This window comes from Cavia porcellus, unplaced genomic scaffold (assembly GCF_034190915.1).
Source record: "Cavia porcellus strain 051 isolate PalLab524CR breed Dunkin Hartley unplaced genomic scaffold, mCavPor4.1 scaffold_29, whole genome shotgun sequence".
In the NCBI taxonomy this organism is placed as follows: Eukaryota; Metazoa; Chordata; class Mammalia; order Rodentia; family Caviidae; genus Cavia; species Cavia porcellus.
This window is the reverse complement of record NW_026947512.1, coordinates 3312157-3334900: the sequence shown is the minus strand read 5'-3', so window position 1 is coordinate 3334900 and position 22744 is coordinate 3312157. Positions and strand designations below refer to the sequence as shown.

General features: G+C 47.8%; 1 protein-coding gene across 2 annotated transcripts in view; it reads right to left on the bottom strand.

Annotated features, from left to right (window-relative positions):
- Nmnat2 (nicotinamide nucleotide adenylyltransferase 2) overlaps positions 1-22744 on the bottom strand; it is a 160185-nt gene that overhangs the window by 21303 nt on the left and 116138 nt on the right. For both annotated transcript variants that reach the window (XM_003474780.5, XM_063240022.1), the window contains 6 exons: positions 12344-12432; positions 11473-11540; positions 9200-9278; positions 5898-6024; positions 4227-4307; positions 2713-2757 (listed from right to left, as the gene is read on the bottom strand). In XM_003474780.5, coding sequence (XP_003474828.1) covers positions 2713-2757; positions 4227-4307; positions 5898-6024; positions 9200-9278; positions 11473-11540; positions 12344-12432 — 489 coding nt within the window. The remainder of the gene's footprint in view (positions 1-2712; positions 2758-4226; positions 4308-5897; positions 6025-9199; positions 9279-11472; positions 11541-12343; positions 12433-22744) is intronic.

Below are 22744 nucleotides of genomic sequence, written 5' to 3'. Positions count from 1 at the left end.
CTTGACACCACCTAGAGCTTAGGCCAGTTCTGTTTTGAAAACTTGACGCTGTGTCCCTCTGATTGCCAAAAGATTCAGTGATGCAGCCATGTCCCAAGGTCTGCATCAGTGGTTCTCAAGTGGGGGCAATTTTGCAAGTTTCAAGAGACATTTGGCAATGCCTGATGACATTTTTGACTGTCAGGACTTGGGAGAGGAGGGGTTTGCTCACGGAATCTAGTGGGTAGAGCTGGTAAACATCCTACAGTGCACAGGACAATCTCATGGCACAGAATCATCTCGCTCCACTGATGTCAGTTGTGCCAAGGTTGAAAACTGTTGAGAGCCTTCGCAATTAGTCTGTTTCTGATTCTCAAGCCAGAGACTCACTTTCCCACCCAAGTGTAATGTGGGAATTTAATTTTTTTTCTTTTATATGCCAAAGTACGGGAAGTTCTAGAGTGAGTGAGTGAGTGAGGTCTCTGCCTTTTCTTCTTACAGGACCAGAGCAGATGTATCGGTCACAGACAGGTGGCGCTAGCAGGGCCTTGAGGTTCCATGTGTGACCACTAGGGGGCAGCAGTGATTTCTCCAGGGTGTGGGGTGCCTAAGGTGTTTGTAGTTCCTAACTCTTGTCCTGAGGCAGCCTAGGAGGTGCAGCTAGCTATTGGGAACACGGAGATGGAGGTTACAGATGCTATGGAGATAGAAGAAAATCGCTTCTCCTTATGAAGTAGGCAAGAGGGTTTTAACAAGCGGGGCCCCAGGGCCTTGAAGATCACAAGCTTTGCTCTCCACTGGGCCCCACCTCTTTCCCCAGGTCACCCTGATCCAGGGCGAGAGCCAGACTAGCTCTCCCTTTACACTCCCCGCCCAGGAATCCTGGCTATGTGAAGCCCAGGCCCTATGGCCCATCCCAGCTCCCACAGCACACCGGGGCAGCTGCCTGCACCTTGTCAGGCCACGAGTTCTGCTGACAGCAGAGGGCAGAGCCTGGAGAGTCACTGGCCAGCTCCCTCCTTAGTCACTGGTGGACCGCTCACCACACCTGCTGTGAGGTGAGGACAGTAACCCAGATGGGCCTGGCGACCTCCGGCCCCCACAGCTAGGTCATCTACATGAAAGCAGCAGGGGACAAATAGCTCCTGTGCAAGAGCAAGCAGCCTTGACCTCTCTGCAGCAGGGGGGCCTCCCTGAGCAGAGGCAGAGTGGCCCTAGATGAGCCCTGGGTGCTGCAGGAAGGAGGCACCTGCACTCCCATTTCTGTTCTGGATGCTCTGGCTCTGGGGAAGTGGGAACCAAGTTCCCCTGCTTGGGGAGGTGAAGCCAGGTGGCTTCAGAGAATGCTGTGCTGATGAATAAGAACAATAAACTATAATGAAATAATTAGGAAGTGAACTATGACACCCATTCTGGTTTGACTATTACCCTCTTTTGAAGTCCTATAAAGTCTCCAATGTTTTGTTTTTATTGATTTTGTTTCATACCACTATGTTCAATTTTATTTACCTGATGATGGGGCAATTCTATTGAAGATAACAAGAGACATCATGGTAACCATTGTAGATCACCTTGTATTGTGGTTTTAAATTATGTACTATGTCCATTCTTTTGTTTTGAATGACTCCATTTTGGTTTTTTTTTCTTTTCTCATTTAGTTTTATTCTTTTCAAAATAAAAAAATAATTAGGAAGTGAGACATCTATTTGTTACCTTTGTTTTATGCAATTCATTTAATTGTGTTAATATAACTTTTTTTTATGACTGTGTTTAGCTTTTGGCTTCCACAATTCCTTAAACTTTTTCAAATGGTTTTAACAAAACCAAACTGCACCGACACAGGCGCAGCACTGCACTTCATGTCAGAGGATGAGACCCAGAGAAGCAGCTGAAGACAGTGTCACGTCTGCCAGGCTCCTGGGAGAACCAGTGCGCAGGCACAGCCATACCTCTCAGGATCATGGCAGGAGCTCCGCCCTCCAGGTATCGGACAGAGTACCAAAGAGGGGCTTCGCTCTCTTCACAGCTTCAATTAAGACTGAGTGTGTCTGCTGGACACCAGCCCGCCTCTCATCCTAGACCGCCAGGCTTCGTCATTGCCCTTGACCCTATCACCTGGTGTCTGTGCCAACTCCGGCTCCATTCTGGTGTCTGTCTGTCCTTTCTCTAGCTTTAGCCACTTGGGTCTCTCACTTGCGTCTCCTGCTCTGGGACCTTGGAAAGGTATTAGATTGTTGATTTTCTTTTCAGCTTACACGGGTGAGGTCCTTCCCATCCCAGCTCTGGGTAACCACTCTCTACCCACCTTAGGCGGGCTATGAGGCTCTCACACAGACACTGGGAGGCCTTAGCCAGCAGGAGTGGATCTCAGTCCCCCTTCCTTCTCTACCTGCAAATACTGGAAACATCTGATAAGGAATGCAGGGTGCAGGAACGCCGTGCTGCCTTGTCTATGCGCATTGTCTGTGGGCTAAAGCATAGTCTTTCTCTTTGGAACTGCAGCTCAACTTCCTTTCTTTTAGCTGCGGAACACTGTTGGGCCCTGGCCTGAATCCAGCTCGGAGATGTTAAAGGGGAACTAGGGAAAAATGTGATCTTAGCTCGGAGTGATTGTTCTTCTGAGAATAGATCCTGCTTCAAACAGTGCAGGATTCTCAAGCCTCCACCATTCTCCAAGTTGCCAGTGGTTGGGGGAGGAGCCTCCCAATGTCTCCAGTCTCTCAGCCCACTCACCAATCTCCTCGTACCGCATCACCGTGCCCAGATTGGCATTTTCATCTGAAGGAGAAAGAGGGGACACAAAAGCTTTAGGGAGCAGAGCACCTCCTGGGTGAGAGTAGCAGGAATGGGACGCAGGACACAGGCCTCCCTGCTCAGGGACATCTAAGGAGGGCGAATGGAGAGCACAGGCTGCCTAAGGTGGACCGGGAGCACGCTTTACGTTTCTGGGGTTTTCAGAATTACACAGCCTTGCCCGGGGATCAAAGGCAAATGCACATACCCATGCCAAACACTCGCGATTTCTTCCCATATTTTAAGGGGGTCTGCTCACAAGAGCAGTGTCCTTGAAAGCTAATGGGACAGCTTTTAGAGTCATGGGAGGTGGCCATCTTTTTTGAGGGGCCTCTTGGTTTAAAGAACTAGCAAAACTGGGGACGTGGAGGTTTTTCTGTGGCAGACATAGAAGAGCCACAGAGAGATGTGAAAGGCAGGGCTCTCAGGGTGTGGCGTCATTGTGGAGGTACACATGGGGCACAAGTGCACGTGCATGCACAGCACACGCACACACACACCCCTGCAAGCTGCTGTCTAGCTGCCTGCCTCTCTGCCTCCTCAACCAACCTTCTTAGAGCCTTTCAACGTGCCAGAAAATGGAAATCTCAGACATGGTGGAAGAGGCAGCAGGGGATAAAGGAACAAGGTCCAGGCCCGCAGTTCTTGCGCACAGTTAAATCTGAGGCTCGGAGGAAAAACAGACCCAGACACTCTGATACTCCCACCCCGCTGAGTCTTTGGGGAAACAGGCAAAAGACAGAGGGAAATAGGGGAAGAACACCTGCCTCTCGCAGGAGGACGCGTACTGCTGGAGCAGGGAGGACCTGTGGGAGGGTTCGGGCCCCACCAAAAGCCTGTAGGTACGCTGAGTCCTTCTGTGTGAGCGCAGGGTAAGGAATGAGCATGGGCTGGGGAGGGTGGTGCTCGTGAAAGGTCTCAGGCAACCCCAGGTTAACGTGATCCTCTGTATGTTGGAAGGGAGGCCTGGTCACATTCCTGCATACCTCTGGTCTCTGTCAGCCTCTGCTCTATAAAAGGTCATCCCTTAGTCTGTTTTGTCTGCTGTAACAAAATACCATAGGCAGGTGGCTTATAAACAACAGATACATATTTGTGACAGTTCTAGAGGCTGGAAGATCAAGGTGTTGGAAGACTTGTAGCTTGAGAGGGCCAGTGTCCTGGTTCCTAGGTGGCATCTCTTTACGGGTCCTCAAGATGATAGAAGAGACTACTAGCTACCTCCTGGGCTTCTTTTATAAGAGCAGAACTCTCACTCATGTGGGCTCCATCCTTAGGACCCAATCACCCTCCCAAGACCCCACTCCCTAATATCGTCATCTTGGTGGCTTGAATGTCAGTGTATGAATCTGAGGGACAGGGACATTCAGACCACAGCACAGGCACTTGAGGGCATTTGCTGATGCATGAAGGGTGCGGGGAAAGAAGACAGAACTGAGGAAGAGCTCGCTTACCTACGAAGGTGAAGCGCTCCACTGGCGGGCGCACGCAGCAGATCCGGCTGAGGCTCTCTCCCACCTTCCCCAAGATTTTGGCTGAGGGAGAGAGCAAGACAGACAGGGACAGAGGGAAAGAACCACTCACAACTTACACCGTGCCGGCTTAGCACTGGGGCCACTCTACACTGCGGGGGGACACTGGGAAGGCGGACGGGAGTGGAAAGCAGGAGGAGGGTGGAGAGAAAGAACAGAAATATGACAGCCAAAGTTTCTCCTGCCCAGTCTCAGCCCAAGGCACAAGCATTCGGAGCCACGGACTAGAGTCCATTTACTGGTTGTGTTCATTACATTTTTGAAAGTTGGAAAATATTAAAAGAGAAAAATATCTATGAAGGAAAACAAAGAGCGTCCATAGTTCCACCTCTAGAGATAACTGCTAATGTAGTACTGCGCTTTTTCTGCTGTTTAAAAAATGTGTATTAATTAAAAAATACAGTGTATTGCTGGGGATGTAGCCCAGCAGCACAAGCACCTGTCTGGCAAGTGCAAGGTCGTGTGTTTGATCCCCAGTACAAAAAAAAAATTGTGTACTATGCAGGTATGGTTAAATAAATCAGATCAGATTCTACATTTATAGAGCATATATGCTGCTCATTTTCTTCTTCTTCTTCTTCTCTTCTCCTTCTCCTTCTTCTTCAGGAGCATTTCCCCCCAGGCTTGCCCCAAGCCTGTTCTTAGCCATCCCCACACTGCACAGTGACTCCCACATCCAGAAGGGATCCAGCCTGTGGCAAAGCACACCCTGGGTGAAGCATTCCTCCCCGTGCAGGTGGGTTTTATAACCTACATCCTATCTGGCTGAGAGGGTTCTGGTTCTCAATCCTCTCTCTAGTCCAGAAAATGTCTCTGAACCCCCATGTGGAGCTATATACAAACTGTGAAATTCTGGTTCTTCTTTGGGTATTACCCTGGTTATCACAGACCAATAATACAATAGCTTACGGTCCCTAGGCTCAAAAAGCATAGCATCATCTGCCTCTTCAAGCTGGTCTGGAAGAGTTTAGAACATAGACGGTGGAGGCCAACAGGACCAAACATGAATTGAAGCCATTTTGCTTTTAAGCAGAATGACCCTGGGCGAGTCCCTGACACCGGAGCATACAGCTGTCTCACAGAATTTCTGCTGCAAGTGAGAACACGTGAAAAGTGCTGAGCACCCCCAAACACCCTGCACTAGGAGTCGGGTAAGTGTCGGTGACCCCTATTCCTTGGCTCCGATGAGATGACTAAATGTGGGAGGTTCTGGATGCAGACGGCCTAGATGTGACTGTTCCCTCACTGTGTGACCTTCCCCCAAACCTCAACCTCCCTGAAAGAGGCAGTGAAAATGGTCCCTTTTGTATATTTAACTCACAGTTACTGCAATTAACTTTCTATTTAAATGCACATAAGGAATGCACCCCACCGTTTCTCTCTCTTGCCTCCCTCTCTCTCTGTGAGTCTATCAGTGCTCTTTATACCACTGTGAAAGTACAGTTCCTCGGCCAGCAGCATTAGGTTTGCCCTATTAAAAATCCAAATCCTCCTCCCTCTCCCAAACCTGCTGAATCCGATTCTGGGGTGCGCCCAGCAGTCGGCATTCTAAGAAGCCCAAGGAGTGAGTGGGAAGCACCAACAGTCCCCTACCTGCTGTGGGCTTGGCGGACACATTGCTGTTCTGGTAAATGGGCTGGGGGGTCTCGTGCTGTGGCTGTCCGATCACAGGCGTCATAGAAGGTGTGTTCACGTTGGAGAGGATGCAGCCGGTCACCCTCTAGGGAGATGGAGAGATACTGAGTCAGCGTCACTAGTCAAGGGACTTTTCCCAGTTGTCTCCAAAGGGATACTTGCTTGTCCATCATGGTCAGCAGCCTAGATCTCAGGGAGATCCCTGAGGGTGGCTTCTAGACACAGCTGCCCCATGCGGTAGGTAAGCTGGCAGGAAACAGGATAGTTCAGTAGGAAAAGTGTGGAATACAGCACAGATCTGAACCCAGATTCAATCTTTTTCCAGTTGTGCGAACTTGGACAGTAATTAAACTCTCCTGAACCTCAACTGGAGTCTAACTCTATACCTGCCTTTTTGACAGGGGTAGGATTAGGCAAGCGAGCATATGCACATTGTCTTTGGAGAGCTTGGCAGATGGCAGGAACTTTGTAAGTGGCAGCCAAGGGCGTAGCTTTCTGCATATCGTGCCTATCTGGCCTCCCTGCCTGGTTCATGGGGCTAAAATGAGATCATGTCTGTGCAAGCGCTCTCCAAGCTTGGGAAAGGTCATGCAAACATAAGGCACTATCACCACCTGCAGCCTCTCCAGGCCAGAGATATCAGTAACAGAGCTCAGTGAGAAAGTGGTGCCAGGCTGAGCAGGATGTGTTTGTGTTGCAGGAAGTGGGTGGGTGGGTTCTGAGCCCTCTCTGGCCTGCTCAATGGTGTGAATACACATTCCAGAGCCAAGGGGAAATTCACTGTGTATTATCCATTATCCAGTGTTATCAGGCCTCCTGCTTTCTCCAGGGCTGCAGCATAGAGCTGATAATGCGGTGTTTTTCCCAGCCAACCTAGAAGTAACCCTCCCTTGCCCAAGGTGAGTGGGAAGCCAGTTCTGGGCAACTAAGAAGCAAAGGCCCAATTTTCAATCTGTTTAGCTTCACAAGGGCCGTAGCTTGTTCAGTTTCCTTCCCTGAAAGCCAGCATCTCAGCAGGGCTGGTGCCCTGTCCACCGCCCTGTCTGGGTCAGAGTCCTGTTGCCAGAGGATGCTCAAGCACCAGGCTGAGGTGACCTTCTAACTTTCGCCCACAGGCTACCCTGGAGGCACAGCAGCACACAAGCCCTCCGAGCCCTAAAAAATGGCAGCCATTCATCTTGTACACAACCTGTCATGTTCAGAATGCTCCTATAGGAGCAGGTCACAGAAGCATCCAGCCACATCCGGGAGCCAGTGGGGATCTTCTCAGTCTACTTTATGTGTTTCTCTGCCCTGAGCCCTGGAAGGAGTAGTCTCCTTCTTTTTTATTATTACACCTCCAGAAGGTAAAATCCCCCATTTTCATTTAATAACTGGTCTAGTGGCTGAAGGATTCCTTCCTCTTGCTGGACAAGTCCCATTTGGCATGTTCTGTCCTGGAGAAGATATGAAGATATGACTGGTTGTGGGCCCCATCCTGTCCTGGTTCTTGGAGGCCTTTCCAAACGTAGCCCTGAGTGCTTCTCTCTCTCTGGCAGGTCTACCCTCTGTGGAAGGGAGCGCAGGCCTCACGCCATGCCAGGGAAGGCGGAGGTTATTAGGAAGCAGCTCTGGGCTCTTACTGCCAGGCAGGGGGCCATCTGTGACCAACTCTGTCAGCCAGCCTCTGCCCATCACTGCAACAGCTGGGACTCCTGGCTGAGCTTCCTTGGCTCAGACTTATGCTTGGGGCGAGAGTAACAGAGTGGGTATTCACAGAAGACGAGGCTTTTGAACAACAAAACAATAGCCATTATAGCCGACATTCAGGGATGCTTGCAGGGGTCCCTCATTTCTCCCCTCCATCATGAAGCCTGAGGCTCCAATGTGACTAGAAGGAATACCCCGACTACCACAGGCCGGCTAATAAACCTGTGTAAAGTCCTGTGAGATTTTTAAGGATGCCTGTCACCACAGATATCTCAACCTATCCTGACTGATACGTTCTTATATAGTAGGATGGGGTGTCTTATATTACTATGTTATTAAAACCAGCACAGAGGAACAAGTCAATGTGACCCTAAGTCAGAAGCCTTTCAAGGGAAGCAGCAAAGATTCAGAGTGTATGTGAAGACTCCGAATGCAGAGGAAGGGAGACCAGTTCTGTTCAGCTCCACGAGGGAAGGTGGGGTCCCTTAGTACACCGAGCAAGAGCCAGCTGGTCAGCTCTAGCTCGTGTGCTCCTGGCTCCAGGTCTAGAAAAATGAAACTCAGCTGTGGCTGGCAGAAGTGGTGGTCAGGCGCTACCCTCCAAGGAGTGGAGGCTTTCCAACAGCAGGAACAGAGATGGCTGGACATGCTCTCTGCACCACGCTTCGTTGTTATTCTACGTACATCAGAGTCAGAGGAGGTGAATGCAATTTATGTTTGGTTGTCTTGGTCACTCAGAATTCTCTGAATCAACAGCGCTGCTTTTTCTCCTTCCACTGTGGGGGTTTATGGGTCGGTATTGATCTGGGAAGGGCGCTCTCTGCACACGCTGGCTGGTGCTGCTGACTGGATGTATCCCCTTCTACCTGGCAGCCAGCCCTTGGGCCTCTGAAGCCCACACGCAGGCCCAGGGCGCCAGTCCAGAATGCAGGAGCTCTTGTCCATCTGTGTTCACTAAGGCCCATGACATGTCCTCCAGCATGTGGGTTCCTCTCTGTCCTCCCTTTTATCCACTGAGAAAACACAGATGAGATACCATCTGCCCCTGAAGCTCTCGTGGAGGAGGAAGGCAGGGATGAGATGCAATGGCCAGCAGGTGTGTACAGTGCCCTAGCTGCAGCAACCTTCCCTGGAGGGAGAGACTCACGGGTCCCTCACAGAGGGTGCAGAGGGCCTGGCTGCTCATACCGACTCCAGTCTCTTTTCTCCTGCCTGCCTTTCTCCAGCCTCTTCTTCTTCTCACTATCTTAAATTTTATAACTGTGATCTCCTCAATCCCAGCCTGAACTAGCTCCCAGCTGACGAAAGCTGCCCCAGCCATGTGAAGCAGCAGAAGTATTATATGACATCCAGGTGGGAAGCCAAGTGAGAGGCTAGAAGACCAGGGGAAGCCCCAGTGTGCTCCCGGGTCCTAATTCATTGCCTTTTTTCGCGCAACTAAGAGGCTGGACTTTCTCACAGAGGGCAAGGAAGTAGGAAACTGCAACCAAGTCTGTAGGCCCCCAATCTCCTGTCCTGCCCCGTTTTGCATCCTTGTAGTCCCCCCCCCCCCCAGTGGTGTCCCGGCTCACCTTCATGAGGTCCCGGTGGTGTTCCAGCACACTGCAGGTCGTCTGCCAGGTGTCCTGGTAGCACTCCCACGGGTCCACCCTAACGTCATGGGAGAGAAGTTTCCCTTGGTTTCCATTCCCATTGGTTCTGTATTATTTCCTTCCAGTGATCACAGCTCAGGGAATTTAGCAGACCTGATCGTGTTATATGCTTAGATCTTGTATTAGTTACAACCTGACTTTAAAGTACTTCCTGAGCCTCAGTTTCCTCCTCTGTACACTGAGAGAAGTCTGTCATAGGCGTATGAGAAAAGATGCTGCTGCCAATCTACCGGGTTTAATTCCAGCCCCAGCCCTTTCCAAGTGCGAAAGCCAGATAGGGAAAGTCAGGTGATCTTTCAGTGCCTCGCTTTCTCTACCTGTAAAATGCATGTAACAGTGTTGATTGTCTTGTGGTTTGTCAGGACTCAGTAAATATTATACGCATATGTAGAGTGTCTTGCTCTTATTCTTACTTGCAAAAGGGAATTCTCCTGTGGCCCTTAGAGGAGTGTGATAAGAATTAAGTGAGCCAAGTCCTCAGCAAGAGGGACCTGAGGTTTCCGGTCAGCTGCAGACCCTGGAGCATCTGCCCGGGCTGCCTGCCTGTGCCTCCAGGTGCCTTGCGGGCATGGAGGTGAGGTACAGCAGTCAGACCAGATGGCACAGACCCACAGACCAGTCACCGCTTCCCAATGCTGGCTTGGGAAGTCAGCAGGGATCCAGCCCCCAGTGATGCACACTTTCTTGCCAGCTTAATGAGCTACTAAATCGGGACATTTCTCAGACACTTCCTTAGAACTTGAGCATTCCCTAGCCACCATCCTCCTGCCCTGCATAGGTCTCTGGGTTCCACAGATCAGATCTCACTAAAAAGGGTGAGGGAGTCTGCTTGCTCTGAGCTGGTTCCCCGAGACCTTCTCTCCTTCCCCCCTGCACATAAGAGTCTCAGAGGAGTAGCAGCTCCCCTTTCTGGACTGGCTCTTGGACTCCCTAGTGCTCTCCATCCTGATTTTCCAAGTGCCTAGAACAGCGTGAGGCAGGCCACCAGCACTCAGTAAATATTTACTGAATGAATGAGGGACTTAGTCCAGAATCTTCTAAGCACATCCAAACAAAAGCAGTCTCTTGCCCAATGTTTTCCCCACCAGCTCCTACTTTCCCAGCAGGTCAGGAATGGCCTCATTTCTCATCCTGATGTGATGACAGCTGCATTGTCTCCTGAGTGCTTGGACAGTTCTGGGCCTGTGTCCACCTGAGGAAAAGCAGCTATGTCCCTACTTACCTGCACCTTGAGGGGGTGAGAAAGTCTGCAAAGCGTGTGTGCTTCTCACACGAATCACTGCGCTCCAGAAGCAAGGATCACCCTTTAATCACTCCTGCTTCCCTTCACCACTCTCATTTCCTCCTGTCCACCCTCCCCAGTGACTCGGGCTCCCCTTCTCAGGTCACCGTCCCCTCATTTCCCTCACTTCATGGAAACCTCCAGATGCTGCTTATTTTTCCACAGGGTGAAATTGAGGCACAAATGGTGTGCCATTATTTTCATTTAAAAAAATCATCTTATCATGCAAATTATAATGGTAGGAACTTGGGGGAGCATCATTAGCATAATTAGTGGATGCTTGCTTTAATTATACCAGCAGCACAGGCGACCCTATGGGGGACAGGCTGCCATCTCGATGGCACATCTGTCTGGGAAAGGCAGCGAGCGGAAGGCACTCTGGGTGTGATTCGATGTGGACATGGGAAAGGGCAGTGCCTGCACCTCTACGACTTGGTCTGGAGCTCAGAGCCCGAGTTTGGGAAGGGGCCATTGCCCAGGCCAGGCAACACTGGCTGGCGGATAGCAAGTGAGAGTTAATGAACTTCATGGGATGCAAGCTGGGGGCAGTTCAGACTTGCTAGCCATGCCTCCTCCAAAACCCAGTGATGCTTTCAGAAGCTCTAGGAATCGCACCAGGACCCAGGGGTGCCTATGCAGACAAAACCCTTCCGGGCTCCCTCTTACACCATTTGTGCTGCAATTTCACTGCAATTAGTTTCCTGACCACCACAGCCGGCTTAAAAGACAAAGGTACCCACTGAGTCACCCCTTGAAGTCTAGGTAATCATTGCCCGCACAGAGCTGATAGTTCTCCTTTGTGTCCCCATCCTTGTGGGAATCAAAGTGTTGCTGGATTCTTCCTCTTTCCCCACCCCAACCCCAGTGAGCGCAGGGCCACCTGCTTCTGCCATCTTCAGGCCCAGCCTACCTGATCCAGTCGGAGTTCTGCACTGCCAGCTGACACATGATGAGACGGTGCCGACTTGACACGAGGCCCTGGGAAGCAACAGAGGGGTCACAGCGGCCTCCCTCCACCCCCACCACCCCCGGCCACCAGCTCAAACACCTCTTATCCAGAGAGCAGTCAGCTGCTGGCAGTAAGAGGGAACAGGATCTGTGACCCCATTACTTTCCATCTGCCACACAGACTGGCATGAAGCGGTGAGGGGAAGAGGAAGGGTGAAGGGTGTGTGGCATGTACCACCCCAGCAGGGTCAGAGATGAGCCTCCTCAGGTGGGGCAGGCAAGGTATGCCCTGCAGAGACCTGAGACCTAACTCACTAAACGCTCCCTGCTGAGGCCTCGGCCTGGCTGGTGAGGTGACCTCTCCCAGAGCCCAGCAATATCCGCACGACAAGGCAGGAATGAGCAGGATGCTCCTAAACTTTCTGGGGCATGCAGCATGGAGAGTGGGGGAGGGAAATGAATTTAAATCTGATACTAAGAGGCAAAGGATGTCTTCCCTTCAGATCCCAGGGAAATCTTGTCCCATGCAGCTCAACCCATAACCAGCCATGGATTTGGCATCTAGACTGAGCCACCCCAGTCTGGCACGTCTCTTTCGATGAGCATGGACTGGGCCTGGCATGAGTGGCTGCCTGTCATGGGCAGCTGCTCTTCCCAGCTGCTGCCCCGCCCCGACACCCACTCACTCAGGTCTGGATGTGGGCCACAGGCAGAGGCAGATGCCTGCTTGGGGACATTTTGCATTTCCAGGAACCTTAGCAGAGAGGGCAGGGTTTCTCTGGGCACTGTTAAGTGAGGGACAGTGAAGGAAGGGGGCACAGGAAGCGACCCACCTGTTTCCCATAGGAGTCGTGGACAGGGGAGACGATGCCGCCAATCACAATAAACCTTCCCGTCTTGTGCAGATAGTCTCTGGCTCTTTCTGATTAAGAGAAGAACACCACGCATGACTGAGAGGGAAGGTGCAAACGTAAGGCTGGTGACTGAGATCAGTACGTCAGCTCTGTAACACTAGGGTTTACTTTTTGCCATTTAAAGAGAAAATGTCAACTTTGAAAGCAAATGTTGTTGGTTTAAAGGGTTATGGAAGCTGCTTTCAGTTCTTAAAGGGAACAGATTTGGAGCGAAGGGGATTAATGCAGTTTTAAAGGCTCTCCGTTGGAGGAGCCCTGTGTAGCTCGGAAGGGCTTAAAACAAGCTCCTCATTAAGAGCCCGTAGAGCAACTGATTGGAATTTACCCTTATTGTTATTTTCAGAAACTCCAAGAGGAGTAGTAGTTTTTTAAGAAAGAAAGGCTCTTTATAATATGAAAGATGTGCTGATTGCCTCATCTAATTACTCGGGAGAGATAAACCACCAAAACAAATTTAAAGGGTCTCATATAATTATGGAGAATTAACAATCAGCCCCACATGTCTGCCATCATCATGGTTCCTTGGGAAAAAGTCTGGCCAGAGAAAAGTCTTTTCTCCTTTGGAAGGAATGTGATGTTGCTTATCCAAATGAACCTGCCAAGCCCAATTTCACTTTATGATAAAGTTCAGCAAACCACGAAGTCTTACTTCCAAGAGGAACAGACTGTATAAATTCCAACTCTGGATCCCCCTGCCTCAGCCTCCCAAGTGGTAGGATCACACGCATGCGGCACCAGGCCCAGCTCCAGCGTGGATTTTATATTGATGGGATCTGGAAATGAAGGAGAAGCTGGAAAGCAAGGCTGACTGTCTACATTACAAGCAAGTTTCCAGGATCTCCTTGCTGACTCTCTTATTAAAAAATAATTCGCACCACATTTGCTTTCTTTTGTTCTTTTGACATCTCTTTAGTTTAAAGAAATTACTGGGCTATCTTAACATGTTTGGATTTATGGAATAACAGCAGATTTACAGATACATCGAATTTTATATACTCAGCCCCTCTCCTCTCAGCCCCACTTCCACAGATTCCCTATGATATGAATGAACTTGTGCTGGCATAGCAAACACGTTTGTTACACTTGATTAACCAATAGTAACACGTTACCGTTAACTACTGTTCACGGTTTACATCAAGATTTCGTCCTGGGGCTGAGGATGCAGCTCATGTACAACACTTGTGTGAGTGAGCACTAGTATGTGTGAGAACCTGAGGTGGATCCCAAGTACCATTTCTGTGGTACTTGGAAGGAAGAAGGAAAGAAGGAAGGAAGGAAGGAAGGAAGGAAGGAAGGAAGGAAGGAAGGAAGGAAGAAAGGGAAGATTTACTCTGTACTACAGAGCTCTATGGGATTTGACAAATACGTAATGCCCTAAAATTCTTCTGTGCTCTATCTATTCATCCCCGCTTTCTCACATCAATCTCTAGCAACCACCCAGCTCTTTACTACTCCTAGAGACTTGCCTTTGCTAAAATACCATACAGTTTGTGGCCTCTTCAGACTGGCCTCATTTACTAAGCAGTATGCATTTAAAGTTGTTAAGGTCCCTCCATGTGTCTTCCTGTCTCAACAATCTTTTTACCACTAAGCAATATTCCACTGTCCAGATGTACTTCAGTTTGTTTATGCATCCATCCACCCACCCACCCATGCACTGAACGATATCTTAGTCACTTCCAGTATTTGGTCTAGGAGTGCTGGATCTATGGTAAGAGTGTGTTCAGCTTTGTGAGATGCTGCAGCAGTGTCTTCCAGGGTGGTGCCTTTTGCATTTCTACCAGTTGGGAATGAGAGTTCCTCTGCTGTACATCCTCATCAGCATTTGATGTTGTCATGTTTTGGGACTGTAGCCATTTTAATAAATGCATCACTATTGCTCTTTTTTTGGTACTGGTGATTGAACTCATGACCTTGCACTTGCCAGGCTGGCACTTATGCCGCTGAGCTAACTCCCCAGCCCCGCCGTAGGTTTTTATAAGCGCCATCTTACTTCCCCACTTCCCAGTCTTATTTTGAGGGTAAATTAAAGGCTGTGTAACAAAACTCTTCGATAGCTGAATGAATTTCACAGTTCACCCTTCCTTCTTTTGCGCCTTCATAGCTCCGTCCTCCTCAGGGCCATGACCCTAGGCTGTCACAATCTCTCTGCTACAATGAGCCAACCCTTCCTTACTCTTTGCCTCCCAAAGTGCCCTCTCTTTTCTCTTCCCTTACTCAACCACTTCATTTGAAGCCCATCTTGACCCTGGATCCAGGATCTCTGCTCCGTCCTACATCACCTCCTCTAGACTTAAACTGTCCGACTACACCCAGTCTGACGGACCTGGAACTTGCCTGTGAAAGTTCTTGTTGCCACTCCTCTTCCCAACTGTGAGCTCCTCAAAGGAGAAGACTTTGCCATAGGTAAGTGGTTCCGAACTTACAGCCCCAGGATACGCACAGTTAACCCACAAGTGAAAAGCAAGGTGCGCATAAGTCAGGTAAGGTCCATGTTGCCTTTTGGACCACCACGCATGAGGGTTTAGGAAAATATTTCTGTGGCCCAGTCTGTCGCCCATGCTGAAGACTTCTTTGGCTGTTGAGCACCCAGCAGGATGACTGGTTTACTGTGTAGTAGCTGCTCAGTAAATGCCCACACCTAGAAACCTCATGGAGCTGCCACTCCTACACTTAAGACTTGTAAAGGGTCCTTCCTCGGCCCACTCCATTGTTGAACACATTCTAGAATGTCCAGGGGACATCTGTTACTTCAGTGACCTGCCTCAGAAGTGGTCACCCTTTTCTCCTGGGCAAGAAGCAGGGCCTGCTCCCCGGCAATGCCTTAGAGTCCACTGTCTTGAGAAAAGGCAGTTTATGAAAGGTGTAACCCCAACCTTGATCTGCTATACTTAATCCCGGAAGAGTTGTATCATACAGCTCGACTCAGTTTAGTACATATTTATTTGCATAAAACCTGAGGATGGGTGCTAGAGATGTCAGGGTAAGGATGACTTTATTATTCTCCACAAGTCTACAATAATAGGGAGACACAGGGTCATACAAATGATTCTAGTGAGGGGCAAGGCGACATGAGTGCCATAGCAATGACTTTTAATGTTTCTCCTGTTTTATTCCAATTCACACAAAATACATGTAAATCATGCTTTAATGGAAAGAAATACATCATGAGAACCTTACCACAAGACTGCACATTGATATTCTCTATTACATTATTATTATTGTCTTTCTCAAACAGGGTCTTGCTATGCAGTTCAGGCTGGCCTTGGGCTCACTTTGTCTTGAACTTGAAAAGATCTGCCTGCCTCAGCCTCCCAAGTGCTGGGATTACAGGAGTGCGCCACCACGCCCAGCTTTTTGTATTCTATTCTTGTTACTATAAATTTAAATGGAAAGCTGGTCACAGCCTATGATAGGTGGAAAACCTATAGCTGAACAAGTCTTACAGTTATGGTGATAAGGGCAAGGAGGAAAAGCACCAGAAGAGATTCAGTTCTCCTGGGGGAGATGGAAATGGCTTCTTGGAAAAGGTACATTTTAAGTGTGGCCTTGAGGAAAGATAGGATTTCAACAGACAAAGTGAAAAAGAGCTTTCTAAGCAGAATTCTAGCAAATGCCTAGAAATTTTACAGTGTAAGGCGTGTCCACCAACTGGATTAGTCTCCTCCACGTGGCTGGGCTGTGGAGGACTTTGTAGGAGTATGGTTGAAAGTAAGGGGTGCTGTGGGCCACATCAGTTAGAATCAGATTACTCTGAAAACTAAGCTAAATGGTGTGAATTCAATGTGTATTTTGTGTGGGAACCACCTGGGATGTGTGGGGCAGCTGGTTCTTAAATGCATACTCCCTGGTCCTGCTCCAAAGTGTTACTGAATCAGAATCTTTGAGGTTGGAACTTCACCTTCTGCATTTTAAATCAGTTTCTCCAGTGATCTTCTGTTTTGAAAAGTTTGAGAACCACGTCATACAAAGATAACACTCAGACAGTTCACATCTATAGACAGTAGAGAATCATCAATGCTTATTGAAGTGATAAGCTCTTAACTGGAAGACAAATTCAGAGATGGCATAGGGGATGAAGATGGTGACAACACCTAGGAAGTAATCCTACTTTAAAACAGACAGTCCTTTCAACTTGGAAATTTTGGAGTGGCTGACAGCAGGATGGACAAGGGAAGTGACCAACGGCAACTTCCCAGGAATGGCCAGGAACCACAGAAAGCAGGATTTCCCTCCTCCACCCAAACGTTTTGTCTCGTTTGGCCACTAGAGGTTGTTGAGGTTGGACATATCACCGTCATCCCACCTGAGCATCAGTCTTTTAGATTTTATAATTGAGCTAGCAGTACTAGGTTTTATACTTTGCAATTCACTAGTTGCCTTGTTTCTTCAACTTGAGTGCAATGTCAGGTAAGAAGGGGCACTCAGCTAAACAAAAGTGGCCAGGAGCAGATAGGATTATTGTCTTTCCTTTTTCCCAAAGAGCTTCCAGTTGCTGAAAAGTCTGCCTAGACTAACCCAGGAACTGTGATACAGTGCAAATGACATTGAGATCAGAAGACGTCTAAATCTTGGGCAACTCATAGTTCCCCTGAGCCTTAAATTCTATATCCATATAGAACTTTCCTTCTTTGTAAGGTTGTTATGAGAATCAACTCAAATTATGAATATAAAAGTGCATAGTCCCCAAATGGCTTTACTGGAGAATCCCACTAAACACTTAAAGAACCAAAGCCAACTCTACATAATCTCTTCTAGAATATAGGAAAGGAAGAAATATTTTCCAATTCATTTTATAAAGCCAGTATTATACATTATACTGATCTCGAAACCAGACAAAGATATTACAATAGAAGAAAATTATAGGCTAATATCACTTATGAATTTTGGATATTTTGTTAAGGATATTCCTAAGTAATATTAGTCTATGAGAGAGAGACAGAGAGAGAGACAGAGAGAGAATGACACTGTGATCAACTAGCATGTACTCCAGGATTTCAATGTTGCTGATATTTGAAATATCACTCAGTGTAGCCCACCATATTTATAGGCTAAAAAAGAAAAATTATAAGCTGATTATGGTGGCATATGCCTATAATTCCAGCACTATGGAGGCTGAGGCAGGAGGATCATTGTGAGTTTGAGACCAGCCTGGGCTACAAGTAGATCAAGGTCAGCCTGAACTGCGTAGCTAGACTGTCTCAAAAAAAAAAAAAGAAAGAAAAAAGAAAAAAATTACACAATTGTGTCAATTGATGCAGAAAAAGCAGTTAATAAATTCAGTCTTCATTTATGATAGAAAAGTCCTTAAAGTAGGACAAAAAGGAAGTTCCTTAACTTGATAAAAAATCTCAATAGGGCTAGGAACGTGGCTCAGTGGTAGAGTCCCTGACTGCATGCACAAAGTTCTGGGTTCAGTCTCCAGCCCAGGGGAAAAGCATCTACAAAACCTACCACTAATGGAATGCTTGCTGGTGAAAGACTGAACGCGTCCTCCCTAAGATCAGGAAGGAGGCAAGGATGTCTACACTTACCACTGCTACTGGACATAGTAGCACTAGGGCTTCTAGAAAATGCACTAAGGCAAAAAGGACATAAAAGACATGGAAGCTGGGCATAGTAGCACATACCAGTGATTCCAGCACTCGGGAGGCTGAGGCAAGAAGATTGCTGTGAGTTTGAAACCAGCCTGATCTGCAAAGTGAGTTCAAGGACAGTCTGAACTATATAACAAGACCCTGTCTCAAAAAAATACATACATACATACATACATATGGATCAAAAAAGAAAAAAAATCTATTTGTGGACAACATTACGGCCTACTTAGAAATTCAAAGGAATCTACAAGGAAACCCCTAGAAGGTCACAGAATATAAAATATAATGAGAAAATTAACCATATTTCTCTATGCTAACAATAGGGACTGAAATAAAACCAAAAGGCAAATTGTAATCACTCAGAAAACGAAATACTTAGGTATAAATATATCATATACAGCACTTATAAGCTTATGAAATAAATAATGTTTAAGGATTAGAAGACTCAATAAAATAAAGATGTTAATTCTTCCCAAAATTATATGTAAACAATGCATTTTCTATCAAAATCGCAGCAAGATTATCTAATATAAATATTGACAACATAATCTAAAATTTATATGGAAAGGCAAAAGAACTAAAATAGTTTATGGCAACTTTACTGATAATAACCAAAATGTCTTATAATAGAAAATGGCTAAAGAAACTCCGGTACATCAATATCATGGAGCTCTGCTCAGTAATAAAAAAGAACAAAGCGGAGGTACAGGTGACAATGTGGATAAAGTTTACTATGCTTAGTGAAAAAAGGGCAGTCTCCAAGGATCACATACTATGCCACTCTATGTACATAATGTCAAAAAGATCAGTCATTGCCCGGGGTTGGGGATGGCAGGGCAGAGAGACAGGGGTGGGTATGACAAAAGCTTTAACTTTACATCTTTGTGGTAATGGAGTAGTTATTTTTTTTAACTGTGTCAGTTATATAAATCCAGATATGTGCTAAAATGACACATATCTTATGCAAGGATCCACATGCATTTTATATGTCTGTTTTCTTCATTTGATATTGTACCATAGCTACAAAAAATGTAACTGCTATGGTTTGAATGTTTGTGTCTCTCCAAAATGCCTATATTGACCTATGACCTCTCATATGTTCATATTAAGAGGGGAAGTCATGGAGAGCTGAGTCTCATGGAAGCAGAGCCCTCGTGACTGTTGGGTCCCTTATGAAACAGACTCGAGGGGCTCATATGCCTCCTTGGTAGCCCTGCCACTATGAAAGGACACAAGAAGGTGCCATCTGTGAGGAACAGATCCCTCAGCCACTGGATCTGTCGGCATCTTGACTTGGACTTCCCAGCCCCCAGAACCGTGAGCAATGAATTTATGTGGTTTGCAAGTTACCCAGTCAAAGGTATTTTGTTCAGCAGCCCAAAGAGACTAAGAGAGCACTGATAGGGACTGGGTGAAGGGTACATGGGCTCTTTCCCAATAATCCTTGCAATTCTATGCCTTGGTAATTATTTCAAAACATAATGTTCTTTAAAGGTCCGTGGTAAGCTGTGAAATGCTACAATTTTAAGGTGATTTTGTGCAGAGTCAGGCAAATGGTAGCAAGCTGGTTTTAGTTCAGTGCTTCTGGATCTTTATCTTTTTGTAAATATTCCCTTCCACTTCTGCTGCTGTCTGGGTTCCAAGGTTTGGGGTTGTTATGGCATGCTATGGCATCATCTAAAGCTGTGCCTCTCAGATTTTGATGTGAATGTGATTCCTCTGGGTCTGTTAGAATATATATTCTGATTCTGCAGGTCGGAGGAAGACATGAGGTCAGGGCCAAGGTTCAGGTGCAGTGAGTGTGGCAGGATTATTCAAGTGCAAGGTCAGATCCTACCCTTATTTTAAATGTTGGCATTGTTTTCATCATGAATTTGGGGTATTTTAAAATACGATTTGTCTCCATTACTGTCCAGGTGTCCCCTTAGGTTTTACATCTTTGTCTCACTCGGTCTTGCTTGAGACCTAGAGTTTTTAACCAGCTCCCAAATGAGATTAATGCTGTTGGCTGCAGATCATTTTGACCAGTGAAGACTAATGACAGATGGGGCAGCCCCCTGCAATGTCTGGGTACCCACAGAAAAAGCTCTCCTTGCCTACCCCACCACAACCTCCACCTTGCATGACAAGGGCATTTCTGGACATAGGCAGGAAGCCAGCCCATTTGGCAAAGGTGTAGCTAGGGCTCTGGAATTTGATTCCATGCCAGGCCTCCCAAAGTGTAGTCTATTTTCATGCATCGGTTCTGCTCCACGGAAGAAGCCAAATTGCTTTGACATTTTACACTCAGGTCTGACCCACTCTTCATTTGGTCCATGCTCTTTGCTCCTCTTCTCCTGGAGGAGGAGCCCAAGGCCCACAATAGCATTGCTGGGTGCTGCCCTCAGTACTCTGAGCGTCCAGTGTGTCCCCCGGTCCATTCCAGGCCGCTTGAACCCAGGTAAATCTCTCTGCTTGGTAGCCAGGACTGGCATGAGCAGCTGAGAGCAGCCTCGGCACAGATGAGCTGCTCATTAATGAACATCCGCCTGGCAGACACGTCCCCTCTGCCTCCTGACAGCTCAGTGAGCCGGGCTGACATGCAATCCACTCTCCCCTTCCCAGGAGTTAATGGAGGAAACGCTGTGGTCAGGGCATCCACACGAACTCAATTTTTCCTTTTCAGTGGCAATTAGAAATGACCCCTTCTCAGCTGTAGTCACAGCTGGAGCTGCCTGTATTTTCCTTGTTTGTGAATCTCACAAGTGCTCTGTGGGTTTGTAAATATTCTAAATTGTGGAAAGATCAAGCAGTGGATAATGAGGAACAAATCAAGCTGCGAGTTCCTCTACGCAAATTCTACTTAGGTATTAAAGAGAAAAACATTACAGGAGTCATCCCTGTGGCCTGCCAAACTGAACCTCGAGCTTTCCCTAACAAAATGCAGTAAAGTTTGTTACGTTCGGGGGTGTGCACTCATTGATACAAAGGAGTTTCATAAATGGGACGCCATCCACCTCCTCAAGGAACTTGGGTTTTTGATGGGTGAAGATAACACAAATAGACATCAAAATGAATGACAGCATCATTCAGGGCTACGGGACTTCACAGAAGGATCGTCCAACAGGATGAGGTGGCCTTGACCACTAACCCTGAGCAGAAAAGAGGAGGATGTGCTACCCATGTCTCTTGGTCTTCTGTAGCCAACGTTTTGAGCTGAGGACCTTAGGGAACCCTGAAGCACTGCTCTTTGCTAGTTGAGCCAGATCCTCAAGATGCAGTAGTCTACAAGGCCCTCATGCCCACCTTTCAAGTGCAAGCCAACCCTCCGCATTAGTCACTCCTCGGCCGCCTCCTCTCTCGTGCTGTCCACTGGGGGCTTCTTTTCCCCTCTCTAATCACTCTGAGGCTGGGCTTAAGACCGACAGATTAGAGGCAAACTCAGGTCCCAGAGCCATAAAACGTTTCAACAATAGCCACATCTGCACACCTGCTTCTGTTCCTCCCACAGTAACCACAGTGAAGGCCTTCGCCATGTCCCCCATTCTCCCTGTGCCCCTAGCTGACCCTGGGGTTTCCATGCTGCCCCAGATGATGGGGTGCCCCCCACACCTAGGATCTTTGAACATAATAAACTTTCTTTTCACTGGCAGTCACCTCTCGATTTGTTAGCCTGGACAGCCCTAAAAAATTGTAAAACTTTTCTTTTTGGTTTTTTTGAGACAAGATCTCCCTTGTCTCAAGTGTGCAGGTTGGCCTTGAACTCACTATGTGGCCCAAACTGGCCTTGAATTTGTGCCTCAGCCTCCCAAGTGCTGGTATAACTTGCATGTGCTGCCATGTACAAACGCTTATCCTCAGACTTGAGGAAATAGAGCACAGGCTGTGGATCCCCAGCCCGGTGTTCCTTCTCCCCCTTTATACCTCTAACTCTGATGATAGAAGAAGCAATAAATGAAGCTGCAGTTCTTTCTTCAGCATCAAAGACCTCCTCCTTGTCTTGTTTCTCTGACTCAGGAGGCAGTGAGGCAGAAGCCAGGTTCTCCCAGAGGACGCTGGGCTTTCCAGATCTGCTGTGTTCTTCTGCCCACGCGGCAGCAGCAGAAGGCGCAGACCGGGTGTGGACGAGGCTGGATCAGACTGAGGCGCCTCACAGATGTGTGCAGAGCAGCCTGCAGCAAGCCCCCCAGATGCGGAACCCAGTTCTCAGGCTCCCTCCAGGCCCGCCACCCGCTCTGCCTCAGGCTGCCTGGACTTCCCAGAAGCCCTCAGCAGCCTGATTTCCTCTACTTCGGTTTCCATCAGGTAGTCTGGTTTTCACAGCCACTAACCGTCACCCTGTGCTGGTGTCGGGAGTGACGGAGAGTGGCACGTTCTCCCTCCTTACTGTTCATTTTACTTGCTCCTCTCCCTCTAGCTGGGGACAATATGAGTCCCATTGTCTTCACAGCTGGGAAATAATTTATGACCCTCACCTCCACAATCCTCACTTCTGACCGCCACCCTGCAGAGCAGACCTCTCACCTGTCCCCAGCCAGAAGGGGCTACCCAGAAGTCTGGCTCCATGCAAAGCCTTCCCACCATGCTAGTGACCAAGTTCCCATCCTGCCCAGCCACTGTATGTGTGTATTTATTTATTTGTTTTTATTTTAAAGACAAAAAAACCTCAATGCAAGATAATTAGAGGGTAATAATGGTTAATACATTGCATATTATCTTCAAATTAGAGTATAAGACATCTACA